A 14571-nucleotide genomic window follows, 5' to 3' on the forward strand; every position below is an offset into this window, starting at 1 on the left:
TATCCTACCATCCATCTTTCCCTATCTATGCATATATATCTCTGTCCATCCATCCATCCACCTTCTCTGCTTACTCACTCTATTTATCCATATCCACCCATCCATCTTTCCCTATCTATGCAAAAATATATCTCTGTCCATCTGTCCGTCCATCCCTATCTATGGATATATACCTCTGCCCATCCATCCATCCATCCCTATCTAGTCTATGCTTATATATCTGTCCATCTGTCCATCCATCCATCTTTTCTGCTTACCCACTCTATTTATCCATATCCACCCATCCACCTTTTCCTATCTATCTATCTATCTATCTATCTATCTATCTATCTATCTATCTATCTATCTATCTATCTATCTATCTATCATCTATCTATCTATCTATCTATCTATCTATCTATCTATCTATCTATCTATCTATCATCTATCTATCTATCTATCATCATCTATCATCATCCATCTATCTATCTATCTATCTATCTATCTATCATCTATCTATCTATCTATCTATCTATCTATCATCATCTATAGCCATCTGTCCGTCCGTCCGTCCATCCATCCCTCTCTATGTATCTACCTACCCACCTACCCTACATTACTGCCCACCAAAGGGCTCCCCAGCTGAGACCACCACAAACTCCTGGCAATTTTCCTAAACTTTCCTTTCCTTTTCCCATGGCAGGAAGGGGGAACATCTGTGAAAGGGGGACTCCCCACGCCCCACCCCAGTATGCTGCAAACAACTTCCTCTCCCCGGCCTAGAGAATTCTCCCCAGCCCCACCGCGGATTCGCTGCTGTTCTTCAACTCTTTGGCCTGACAAGTTCGGAGAGCAGAATTGAGGCCGGCACTAGTCAAAGCAAATCAAGGGGAAAGGCAGGGCATTATTCCGTGTGTGTGTGTGTCTCATGATGAACCGAACTGTAACTGAATCCCAAGCACGTACCGAGAGGAGAGCCGTTATGCCAGAGGCCATCATAGATGACGCCCGAACAATGGATCATGCTGCCTTGCCCATTGAACATATCGTTTCTCCATTGTCCCTTCGAACAGATAAAAGGGGAGGGTGGGGGGGAGGGGAGAAGAGGAGGAAGGAATGAATGAAAACAGGACAAAAGAAAGAAAGCGAGCATCGGGTTTCAAACTTGGCTGGTAACTCTAGAGGAAGAAGAAAATATAATTACTGTATTTTTCGCACTTTAAGACGCACCGGAGTATAAGACGCACCGAGATTTTGAAGAGGTAATTTAAAAAAAAAAGAAGGTTCAGCACTCTGCAGGCCTCCCAAACCCTCTGCGCGCCTCGTTTTTGGTGAAAAACGGGGCACAAAGAGTGTTTGAGAGGCCTGCAAAGTGCTCCTGGGGGCTGGGCAAAAACGAGGAAAAAACGGCCAGTTTTTTGCTCGTTTTTGCCCCCCCACTCCAGCCCCAGGAGCACTCTACAAGCCTCCCAAAGCCTACGCACGTCCGCTTTTGTGAAAAACGGGATGCTTTTGGGAGGCCAAAAATGCTGTATTCAGTGTATAAAACGCACCCAGATTTTCGCCCTCTTTTTTGGCGGGGGGGGGGGGGGAAGGTGCGTCTTATACTCCAAAAAATATGGTAAGCCAAACATGTGCAAGTGGGTGGCTATGGAAAAGCCTGGAGAGGGGGAGGTTTGGGTGGGTGAAAATCTTCAACTGGGAAAAGCAGGTGAGGAAGTGGGGGAGGGGCATGTGGGGAAAGACCACCCAAAGAAACACCCAGGATGATGAGGTCGATGGGACAGGGGCAGCGAAGAGGAACAATGTTCCTCTATTCTTGGGGGAGAAGCTGCTTTCTGGGCTCCAAAAGGGAAGGGGCAGCATTGAGGGACAGGCTGCTTTAGGGGCAGGTAGGGCCAGGGAAAAGGACTCCCCTGGTTTGACCCTGCAATTTAGGGTGGCTCTCGCAGAGGGCCAGAGCTTGTCCTCGGAGGTTATGACTCTTGAGAACTTCAGGCCACTTAAGACTGGGTTGCAAATTGCAAAAGCCCAGAGAAGTGGCTCAGTGGCTAAAGACGCTGAGCTTGTTGATCAGAAAAGGTCGGCAGTTCGGCGGTTCGAATCCCTAGTGCTGCGTAACGGAGTGAGCTCCCGTGACTTGTCCCAGCTTCTGCCAACCTAGCCGTTCGAAAGCATGTAAAAAATGAAAGTAGGAAAATAGGGACCACTTATTTTGGTGGGAAGGGAACAGCGTTCCATGCGGCTTCGGGAGTTGGGTCATGCCGGCCACATGACCACGGAGTCTTCGGGCAGCGCTGGCTCTTCGGCTTTGAAACGGAGAGGAGCACCGCCCCCTAGAGTCGGGAACGGCTAGCTAGAAAAATCTGAGCGTGGGAGACGATTCCCTCTTCGCCTCCCGTGGGCGAGTCGCTTTACTAGTCAGAAGAGGGGCGGCAAGGCAAAGGCTCTCCGGCAACGGCATGTGGCAACTTCAAGACCGGCGGGGCGGTGCTGGCGCATGGGTGGGTGGGCAGGAGAGAGTGACAGCCGGGATGCAGGCGCTGAACGACTGACGGAAGGGTGGCTCTCGTGTGGAACGAAGTGCTACTACGACTCTAAATTTATCCGAGCTGCCAGCAAATCCCAGATGGATCCAAAAGACTCAAAAAAAAAAAAAAAAAACATTCTGCCACCCGCGCTCTCTCCTTGACGCTCACAACAAGTTGTCTCCCAAAATAGTGGGAGGGGGAGGCAGGGAGGAAATGCCGCGGGGAGAGGAGGGGGAGCAGCTGCCCAAGCCATTGAAAAGCAGACACTGGGGGTGGGGGGGGCGGGGGGGGGCAGAAGATTCAGCAAGTGGGCTCCTTCCGCACTCTCCCCCCCAAGCCCCATCGCTCTTCCGTCAGCCTTCCAAAGAAATCACTCACAAGCCTGCTGTGAAGAGTAAGCTGTGGGTCTCCCCTTCTCTGAAGGTCCTAGAACCGGGATGGCGAATTGCATTGCATCTTGGGGGCTTGCCCTCACCCCCCCCCCCCGCAGTCCATTTTGGCTCCCTTAGTTTCATAAATAAGTTATATTATGCTGTAAAATACTATTGTGTCTCTGCACCGCAAACGCCGCTGTTTCAGCCCTACATCTTGCAATGAGACCCGGCCCCAGGAGGAAAACAAAGGTCAGAAGGGGGCAAAAATGGTTAAGCAATCCTGATATAAAGTAGCTCATCTTTGGCCAGTCCCTTCGTTTCCCCCCCGTGGGAGGGCCGTGAATTTTAAAAAAAAAATGCCAAAGTACCGGAGACTTTCAAACTTTACTCATCTTGGTCAAGCATCCTCCTTCGCATGCTAGTTTAAGAATCGATATGCTGGAGGACCCCAGGATGGGGGTTAGTTCAAGAATCAGGCCGAATGGCTGTCTGCGGAAACCCGGGTCGAGGAATTAAGCTACATCCCTCCCGCCAGGCATTACCACCGGTTCGGTATGCAGGCGATTTTGCTCCGTGCAAAGGTCAAAAAAAAAAAAAAAAAAGATGTTGGGGGGAAGAGGTCTGGGAGCGTGGCGAGCACGCTGTCCTCACTGTTTTGGAGACCCAGTCGCCATTTCCACCGAAACGGTAGTAGCTCACCTCTGCCTCCCACCTAGAAATGGGTTTTTTACATCAGCAATGCAAGCCAGACAATCTCCCATTCCGTCCAGACAGTCTCGCAAACATGGATGGCTTATGGGGCGGGATTTCTGGCTGGGGACGAGGGGACGTGTAGTCCAAGGCCTCCTTTAGGAAGAGGCAATCCTGGAATGACGGAGGGGTGGGGGTTGGGGAAGAGGTTCTGGAGGCTTGTGTCCCAATCCGTCCTGAGATGAGACCCTCCTTGCAGTTTGGTCCTTAGCCCACTGAAAAGGAAGGCAGCTGCGTCCTCACGAGCCGGCCATTTGAGACTGGAGGATGCGCGCCCATCGGCGACAGACCGCCGGTGGGCAAAAGAGCCAAGTGGTGCATCGCCGGTGTTCTTTTCGTCATAAGCCTTTCATCGTTCTTTGAAGAAGAAAAAAAAAACAACCAGTTTGACTTTGCAACGTCTTCACACGTTTATATATTAGTTGAATCACGGGCTGCTCCCCCGACGTACAACGTGGCTTCCTTCTCCGTTAAATCCACCCCGTCGTCTTCTTTTTCCAGGTGGCGAGAAGGATGGGTGGGTAGAGGGCGGGGGGGGGGGGGGAGGTTGTAAATGTTTCCAAAAGTTGCTTAGCAATGCAACACAGGGAGACGTCTGGAAGGCTGAAATTCCTCCAAGCGTGTGCGTGGGGAGGGTGGGGAGAAGGGCGCTGAACGTACTAAATAACCACGCAGCGCACAAAAGACCCCCTTGGGGCAAGGTGGGGTTTGTGGTTTAAGCCCCTCACTCTCTCCGGACAGAAAGAAAAAGAGGAGTGGGGAAAAAAAAAAAGAATCAGCGAAGCAGCAGCCGCTGCAACCTTTTTGTTTAGCTGGCCAATCTCCCGCTGCGGATTTCCAATTAAAGTCAATCAATTGTTGGTTTCCATCTGGTCTTTCCCAACACCAATTAAAGGTCAAGCAAAGGCTCTAGGCACGCTGCTATCCGCTTGGGGCTGGCCTCCAAAGCATGTTTCTAGCCCCCCTTCCCCCCCCAACACACACACACACACACACACACACATCTAATCGAAGAGCACAAAACCAGAGGTGATGTCAAAAGATCTCGGGATCTGAACCTGGGACAGAATCCCACTTGGGAATGGGAATTATGTAGACTCAACCAGAACATAGAGTCACAGGGCTGGAAGGGACCTTGAAGGTCTTCTAGTCAAACCCGTTGCCCAAGGCAGGAATCCTTATACCATCCTGAACAAATGGATATCCAACATCTTCTTAAAATCTTCACAACCTTGGGGCATTCACAATTGCTCTGGAGGCAATTTCTGTTCCACTGATTAATTGTTCTCACTGTCAGGAAATTTCTCCTCAGTTCTAGGTTGCTTCTCTCCTTGATTAGTTTCCATCTGTTGCTTCTCGTCCTACCCTCAGGGGTTTTGGAGAATAAGTCGAACCCCTCATCTATGCGACAGCTGCTCAAGTATTGGAAGACAGCTATCAAGTCATCCTTAATCCATCTCTTCACTAGGGAGGTAGACATACCGCTTTCCATGCACTTCATCATCTCTGTTGCCCTTCTCCGCACTCTGACTACCTAACCAATGCAGCTTGGGCCCAACCAACCAGGCCCCCGTCCTTCTCCTGCTCTTAGGACGGGAATGCTGCCAACATCTGGAACCAGTTAAATCACAGGGATCCCCTCTATCGCTTCGGTCTCTCGGTGCCTTTATTGACACAAGATGAACCAAAATGAACAGCTAGGTAGAGGCAGATATTTCCCTCTCTGGGCACAATGAGAATATATCTGCTGAAAAAAAGACTCCGCATTGGCGACAGGTAGGGCATCTGGCCATTCAACGCGCTGCTAGCTCCATTCAGTTGCCCACACTCTGCCCCGCAAGGGATTATGGGGTCATTAAATGATGATTTAGAAGCTGCTCAGCTCTGTACCACTCTAGCTGGCTTTGGAAAGGAGGACATTCTAAAACAGAAAAACGGAATGCGCCAAACCCACAAGGGAAAAAGATCATACACTTCAAGTAAAAATAAAATAAGATAAAAACATCCATGGGAGTTTAAAACCAGGCTACCCCAAGGCCCGGAAGAACAGACTGAGTTTCTCAGACTTTGGGGACATCATTAGGGTGGGAGCCAATGAGAGAGGAGGAATCCTATCTGTAGAGGGCTGGTGCTGCAAAAGGGAAGATCTGCTTTCCAATGCAGGTAAATGTTTATGACCTGGCTTGGATGTACTGGGATCTATTGGAACCTAATCTATTGGATGCATTAGGACATGGGATGCCTTCACCTGCCTAAATCTTACCCAATTGGGCAGAGACAAATGCCTCCAGCTTTCTTTTCCATTTTTCTTAAAGCAGCCATTTTCCTTTGTTTCAAATATATGTAATCTTTTTTTTAATTTTTTTTTAAAAAAAAGATGGCCAGCTGCCTTGGTTAGTTCTGCTTTCGAATCCTTAAATGGAGATATAAATACATATTTACAACTAACTGCATTAAGAGCCATGAATGGGAAACTATTACGCTGCCTTATTGAAAGGCAGCTGTACGGTATTGTATTTGGGGCAATTATACTGATTCCTCCCCCCCCCCCCCCCCCCGTTCTGATGGGTAAAATGCGTGTGAAATATCTAATACACACAGGCACAGAAAGATAGAGATTAGATAGATAGATAGATTAGATAGATAATATATATCTAGATAGACAAAGATTACATAGATAGATAGATTAGATATATAGTTAGATAATAGATAGATAAAGATTAGATAGATAGAAAGATAGAAAGAAAGATATTAGATAGATAGACAGACAGACAAAGATTAGATAGGTAGATAGATTAGATAGTTAGATAATATAGATAGACAAAGATTAGATAGATAGATAGATAGATAGATAGATAGATAGATAGATAGATAGATAGATAGAGACAAAGATTAGATAGGTATTAGATAGATAGATTAGATAGATAGTTAATAAATAGATAGATAGACAAAGATTAGATAGAAAGATATTAGATAGATAGATAGATAGATAGATAGATAGATAGATAGACAGACAAAGATTAGATAGGTAGATAGATTAGATAGTTAGATAATAGATAGATAGACAAAGATTAGATAGAGAGATAGATAGATAGATAGAGAGAAAGATTAGATAGGTATTAGATAGATAGATTAGATAGTTAATAAATAGATAGATAGACAAAGATTAGATAGAAAGATATTAGATAGATAGATAGACCGACAAAGATTAGATAGGTAGATAGATTAGAGTTAGATATTAGATAGATAAAGATTAGATAGATAGATAGATAGATAGATAGATAGATAGATAGATAGATAGATAGATAGAGATAGATAGATAGATAGATAATAGATAGATAAAGATTAGATAGATAGATAGATAGATAGATAGATAGATAGATAGATAGATAAAGATTAAATAGGTAGAGATTAGATAGAGATTAGATAGAGAGACACACACACACACACACACACACACACACACACACACTGCTATCTTTCAGAACTGTGCACTGTGCACTGTGCATAGCAGCTAGGGAGCCTCCCTTGCTTATAAATAAGAAAAAGGTGTGAAATGAAAAGGCAAGAAACATGCATTGATCTTTTGAGGGAGCAATTTTCCCGTTAATTGATGGCGTTTCTGTTCCTTAGCCTTAGCAGCCATTATACCTCTTATTGCCATTCATTTTCGGGTCATTCGTCGGAAGCCTCCGAGGGCGTATCATTTCCATAAGCTCGCTCGGGATTGATCCTGCGCACAAACAAGGCGCCATTAACTGGCTGCGACCCCGTCACACATCTTCGCTTTTGCCCCCCCAAAAAAAGACTCTGCTGACAAGCGGGCGGGGGGGGGGGGTTTGAGGTGAAACGGGCAGGCCTGAAAGTCTGCCCTCTCTCCGGCTGCTTTCCGGGTGCGTGGAAGCGGCAAGCCTGTAATTTCCATCCTCGCTTTTCAACTTGTCAGTTCTTCCCCGAGACCTCAAGAGGCTTGGAGACAGCGGGGACATAATTCAGAAGCAGGTGCCCTGTTCCTAAAATTAGTGGGTTTTGTCAACCTCTCTGTCCCCCTGCCTGAGAGTATTGTCCTCATCGCTGGCTTCGGCGGGCAATTCTCTGTTAGCAAATGCTTGGGGGCATTTTCCTATTTGCTGGCTTCTTTTGTGGTATTTGTACATCTTTGTGTGTTTTGGCTAGGCCACGTTTGTCTTTTTTTTTAAAAAAAAAAAATCCTCCTCCCAAAGGAAGACCTGCTGCTTAAGACACCTGTTAGCAACACCAAAACAGGTGGGTCACCTTATGGGCTTTTTCCCCACCTGCAAGGAGAGAAATGTTGTCAGAAAATAAGGAGGGAGGGGGGGGATGGAGGAGGAATGTCCCGACACTTGTTCTGCGGAAGGAAACAGCCGCTGAGAGAAATGGAATTTGGAAAAGCTTTGAAAAACGCTGTTTAAATTCTGCTAGTGGAAAATCAGGAATGTAAGAAATTGCTGGTTTATGTACTATGCTAAAGGCCTGGCTGGCTTAATTCTGCTTTGTTAAACAAGCCCCAGTACCGTATTTTTCGGAGTATAAGACGCACCGGAGTATAAGACGCACCAAGACTTTGAAGAGGAAAACATGGGAAGAAAATACAGTTTTTGCCCTCCCCAGCCCCTGGGAGCACTCTGCACGCCCCCCAAATCCTCTGCACACCCTGTTTCTGCAAAAAACGGGTCTGTTTTTGGTGAAAATGGATGCACAGGGCAGGGTTTCAGGAGGCCAAAAAAGTCTATATTCAGTGTTTAAGATGCATCGACATTTTCCATCCTCTTTTGGGAGGGGGGGGAAGTGTGTCTTATATTTCAAAAAGTACGGTAATTAAAGTTACATTTCCGAAAAAGGAGAATTTAAAAATAAAACAAACCAGTTATTATTAAACTGTGGTTTAAGGAAACAAAACTGGTAGTGTGGAGAAAAATCCAGGGGCTAACGTCATGCATTAAACTAGGCTAAAGGCAAACAAACTGCATTATAAGTCAGGGTCATTGATCCATACCACTTTATGCTCCCCAACCTGGCTGCCTTCGGACTCGTTCAGTCCTTCCGTGCCCAGCATAGTCTACCTCGGGGTCTTTGGGAAGGCAAATGGGAGGGGTAAGCTACGAGCATGACTCTTGGAAGAGAAAAAGAAGAAAGTATAGAACGCTAGATTCCATTTTTATCTCGGTCTTCGGCAGGGAAAGATCTCTGCTATCTGCCCCAAGTGCTTTGAACAAGAGATGCTTTAGACCAGCATGCTGGCTGGGGGATTCTGGGAGTTGACGTCCACACCTCTTAACCTTGCCCAGGTTGAAAAATGTGCTTTAGACTGAACCAAGTACACTCTCTACCTGCCAAAATGCTGGGTTAGGTTCAAACCGATGTACTCCCATCTTCCCCACCTCCGCCCAGCCAAGTGGATCAGAAAGATGCCAGATATATTTTTAAATAAACATCCCACAGGAGGCCTGTCCTCTAGAGCGGATTCCAAGCTGCGAAGGCTACAAAGAAGCGAAACCAACAATCTGGACGTGCACGAAACCCCGACTCGCCCCGTTCCTCAAGTCTCTCCAGTGACACGAACGCTGATTTCCAAAAGAGAAGAATTTCCCTCCCTCCGCTATCCCAAACAGCTAGTGCGCTTGGCCGCCTTTCCGAGCTGTAGATCACACTTCCAGACGGTAGAAGAAGACATCAAGGGGCATGACTAAGAGAGCTGGAAATGGCTCATCTCTCAAAAACGTAAATAAATGCAAACAAGGGCGAGGTTTCTAACGGAGCAACACTCCTCCGCCACTTCAAACACATCTGGAAAAATGTGCTAATAGTAATCGAAGCAACGGCGCTTGATGTTGACGACGGGGAGCGCTGGAAGAGACGGGCCTGTATCTGCAGAACCGAACAGCTGGTGTGATGGAGGTGTGAGGTTATTTTGCTAGTTGCAAAAAAAAAGGATCTGGGAAAGCTACAGCCAAGAGTGAGGCATGGCGGTAAGGAAAGCCAACGGCAGTTGAAACAACATTTCTCAAAATTGTTGGGAAATTCTGCCTCCAATCAATTCGTCCAATTCATCGTCTCCAGATGGATTCCATAAATGATGATGATGTGGATATGATCCATTCAGTTGGGTCCAACTCTTGGTGATTCTATGGGTGATGGGTGTCTCTACATCTTCTGATCCTTTGAGTCTTCTGTCTTCTCATTTCTTTGACTCGCTCAATATTCTGTCCCGCCACCGTCTTCTTTGACGGATTGGTATCCTTTCGCCGGTAACTCTTCCCAACCTAAATTGCTTCCTCCAGGGAATTCCCCCGCGTGAATATGGCCAAATACTCCATCTTGCTTTATTTACGTGCTTTTGATCAGGTGGGATCCATTCTGTGACACCGCTGGCTCCACCTACCCTTGGCTCTTCTCATGTGACCGGCCCAGTTCCCTTTCAATCCTTTTACTCTTTGGATGGCATCATATACTTTCGCTTGTTTGTCTAATCGACACACAGGTCTTTCTATCTGGCCTTGTGATGCTGAAGATAAATCTTTCCAGAGCTCTTTGTGGCACTCGTAGTTTTTGTATGGATTGTGAGGTTAGTGTCCATGTTTCGCCGGCATAAGTTAGAGCGCATACAAATCAAAAACTTTTCTCTTCAGATATAGAAGGTTGTCCTTGAAAATTTTGTCTACTTATAGGCATTTCTCTCTCTCTCTCTCTCTCTCTCTGTGTATACGCAGTATATATTTATATATTAAAAACACACACGCTAACTATCTTATGTATATATGTCCTATACATAAGCAGGAGACTGGAAACTAACTGCCTTATATTAATACTAGTTGGATACTGGTGCTTCATGACAAAACTAGTTGATCGGGCAATGCAGGAGAAATCTGGTTCACTCCGGTTCAATCTGTTGGCTCAGTGGTGGTCGGTGATTGAAACACATAAGGGAATATCACTCACGCCACCTTGAGTCCGGAAGCAGTTCCATAGGTGGAAGGCGTAGACATTTTGGTGAGGTACTGTAAGGAGCCCCAAACCGCTCCTGAGGGAAGGAGTGGAACTCCTGCCAATTTGAACTGAGGTAATGGAATGTGAGGCAACTGGCAGTTGAAACAGAGTTCTTTTCAGGTGGGGAGGGGGAGTAGAACTCCTTAGCATCAGTGTATTAATTACTGTATAAGAAATATTAATGATCCAATGGTCATTTTGAAAAATCCTTTCTTAGTGAGCACCTAGAAGCCAAGAGGAACATGCATGCCAAATTTCAAGTTTGTAGGCTTTACGGTTCTGGAGATTTTGTGATGAGTGAGTGGTATTTGGCACATACATACATACATACATACATACATACATACATACATGCATACCCCCTATATATAAGCAGGAGACTGGAAACTAAGTTCCTGTAATGAGGATTGGAAGGAACTGAGAAATTTTATCTGGCGAAGTGACGGGTTCCCCTCACCTGATGTACTCAGAGTTTACACTGCCTGTTTTCACCACTGGCTGGAGAATTCTGGGAGCTAAAGTCCACACGTCTTAAGAGTTGCCAATGTTGAGAAATACTGCATCTTTGGGACAGTCTTGCTGGGGTCCCCCGCTTGCTTGCCCTCCTATGGACTTTGAATTCAAGGAACAGACTGGGGTAAGACCTTTCTCTCTCTCTCCTGCCCCTCCCCGTGAGCAATCCTCCAAGTATTCCTGCTGGCAGAGTTAGCTTACATACATTCCGATGTGACAGAACTCATCAATGGGATAAAATAACAGTTTGGGAAGTTCTCCAGTGGTTTTTAAATTGAGTGTTCTTTCTCTAACGGATCGTTGGGTTTTATGCTGCTATTGTCAAGTTTCCAAGTAATACGTCCCCAGAATAAAAGTCCAAGGCATCCATTTTTCTTTAAAAGTCTGCTATGTCATCTTCAGGGTCGACAGCTATTATCCTACCAGCATCAATGCTCCCCCTTTATCTACTGGATGTGGAGGATGGGGCACTAGGTCACTTTAGGCGGTGGTTTATGGGAAGAGAGTCTTCTGGCAGACTGGGCCTCTCCAGCTCGTTCAGCCAAAAGAGGGCTAGATCTTGGCCTCGAAATTGTACCCGGTCAGTCCACCTGCCAAAAACCTCTCTTCCATTTTCCGAAAATGGAGGACCATATACCTCAGAGGGGTTAGCAGCCTATCTACTACCTTGCGCTCGCTTGCAGTGACGTGCAGTACTACGGATACAGATCAGGAAGAACTCGTGGGAATTCACAGTTTTAAAAGCCATACGACCTTGGTGGCCTTTGGGAGGAGGGGGGGTAGATAGACTTTTGGAAGTGAACTTGGCTATTTCCCCCCCCCTCGTGTTCACCCTAAGATGATGCCCAAAGGCAGTGAGAGAGAGAGAGAGAGCAAAGTTGAAAAGGTTTTTCTTAGCCAGTCTCTCTTCTGCTCCTGGAATTGGCCAAAACTTATGTCACGGAATTGTTATGAGCGGTAAATAGATGCCAAAGGAAAAGATTTGCCCTGCCTTCCCGAGCTCTTTAGAGGAAAAACAAAATTCATTGCCCAGAGTTCTCTCTTTCTTTGATGTAACTTTCCTCCACTAGCCATTCATTTTGGTTTCGAATTGTAGGAAGCTATGTAGTAATTTAAGATAGCTCTCTGAAAAGAAGATAATTCTTCTTTTCTTTTCTTTTCCCCTGGCCTTACCTGCCTCCAGTCTCAGTTTCAAATGCAGAAAGATCCCAGGAATTTAGATATGGCATTTTGTGTGTGTGTGTGTGTGGGGGGGGGGGGGGGGGAAGGCTCTATTCAAAAACTTTTAAACAAATTGTAAGGGAGACACCAAGTGGTAGAAAACAAGACAGCAACGCTAGGGGATAGTTTAAAACCGGGTTGCCCCATTGCCATTTAGCAATGCTTCAACATTATTTATGAATTAAATTTATTCGCTGCCAACTCAGTATTTCAGTAAATAAGATGTCGCCAGGACTGTACTACACGCAAACACAAAACTGCGTTCAAGGGAATCGTTATCCCTTTCTTTGTTTATTATTCTTTAAATTATTTTTATTATGTCTTTCCAAGAATTCAAGTTGGCAAAAAAACTCATCCTCACTAGATTATAAGGATTACGATCCTTGTTTGGGTACAAAATATGGTACGTCAGTAGTACAAGGCCAACAGGGGGTGGAAACATCTGTCAATATTAAGGCTGCCGTGAAAACAAGAATGTAGAAAAGTGGTTTTTTTTTTAAAAAATAGAAACATAAGTGACGCTTTCACACACACACAAAAAAAAAATCCCATCCACACGACGTTATATTTAAAAGGCTAGGAACAGAAAATAAATAAATAAATAAAAAAGATTTGGAGCAGGGTTTCTCAACATGATGACTGGGAGATTCTGGAAACTGAAGTCCACACATCTTTTAAAGCTTCCAAATTTGAAAAAACACACTGAGTTAGAAGTGCACAGAAGGGTAGGTCTAGTTAATGGTTAAGGTGCTGGGCTAAAAACTAGGTGACAGTGAGTTCTAGTTCCGCCTGAGGCATGAAAAGCTTGCCGGGTGACATTGGGCCACTCATTTCCTCTCAGCCCAACTCGCCTCGCAGAATTGTTGTTGTGGGGAAAATGGGGAGAAAGGAGGAATATTCGGCACACTTGAGTTACTTATACGGTAATAATGGTGGAATTAAAAATCTAATAAGTTAAATAAAGCAGGAAGAGAAGCTAGAGGTCATCTTGACTCTCCCCCTGCGTAGTCTAAAATCAATCAGGACATCGCTCCCTACGGATCTGTAGCAAAGGAGGCCTCCCTATGTCTTGTGGCAGCCCGTTCCACTGACTAACAGTCTCTATACCAGGGGTCGGCAACCTTAAACACTCAAAGAGCCATAAAGGTCCTAACTGGAAACGCCCCCGTTCAATTCTGGAGCCGACCGGAAGTCCGGTTCCCCCACCATAGTCTCCTCCTAGCGCAGTGTCCTTTTTCCTCTCCTGACCGGAAGTCCGGTTCCCCCACCATAGAGTCTCCTCCTAGCGCAGTGTCCTTTTTCCTCTCCTGACTGGAAGTCCGGTTCCCCCACCATAGAGTCTCCTCCTAGCGCAGTGTCCTTTTTCCTCTCCTGACCGGAAGTCCGGTTCCCCCACCATAGAGTCTCCTCCTAGCGCAGTGTCCTTTTTCCTCTCCTGACCAGAAGTCCGGTTCCCCCACCTTAGAGTCTCCTCCTAGCGCGGCGTCCTTTTTCCTCTCCTGACCGGAAGTCCGGTTCCCCCACCATAGAGTCTCCTCCTAGCACGGCGTCCTTTTTCCTCTCCTGACCGGAAGTCCGGTTCCCCCACCATAGAGTCTCCTCCTAGCGCAGTGTCCTTTTTCCTCTCCTGACCGGAAGTCCGGTTCCCCCACCATAGAGTCTCCTCCTAGCGCAGTGTCCTTTTTCCTCTCCTGACCAGAAGTCCGGTTCCCCCACCTTAGAGTCTCCTCCTAGCGCGGCGTCCTTTTTCCTCTCCTGACCGGAAGTCCGGTTCCCCCACCATAGAGTCTCCTCCTAGCACGGCGTCCTTTTTCCTCTCCTGACCGGAAGTCCGGTTCCCCCACCATAGAGTCTCCTCCTAGCGCGGCGTCCTTTTTCCTCTCCTGACCGGAAGTCCGGTTCCTCCACCATAGAGTCTCCTCTTAGCACGGCGCCCTTTTTCCTCTACCTGCCCTAACCGAAAGCCCTATCCATTGTGGAGCCCACCGGCAACAGGGAGCCGCAGCAGAGGGACGAAAGAGCCACATGCGGCTCCGGAGCCACACAGGTTGCTGACCCCTGTCCTATACAATCAGGAAATTCCTCCTGACGCCTAACCTCAGCCTCTTCTTATTTACTTATTATTCCTAAACTGCCAAAATCCAGAACGATGGCACTGAAACTTTCAGTCGCTCACTGGAAAAAAGAAACAGCCG

General features: G+C 46.5%; 1 protein-coding gene across 3 annotated transcripts in view; it reads right to left on the reverse strand.

Annotated features, from left to right (window-relative positions):
* MORN1 (MORN repeat containing 1) overlaps positions 1 to 14571 on the reverse strand; it is a 95942-nt gene that overhangs the window by 67568 nt on the left and 13803 nt on the right. For all 3 annotated transcript variants that reach the window (XM_081954970.1, XM_081954969.1, XM_081954971.1), the window contains exon 7: positions 946 to 1042. In XM_081954970.1, the coding sequence (XP_081811096.1) occupies positions 946 to 1042 (97 nt within the window). The remainder of the gene's footprint in view (positions 1 to 945; positions 1043 to 14571) is intronic.

The sequence above is a fragment of the Natrix helvetica genome (assembly GCF_964273705.1).
Source record: "Natrix helvetica genome assembly, chromosome: 5".
Classification (NCBI taxonomy): domain Eukaryota; kingdom Metazoa; phylum Chordata; class Lepidosauria; order Squamata; family Natricidae; genus Natrix; species Natrix helvetica.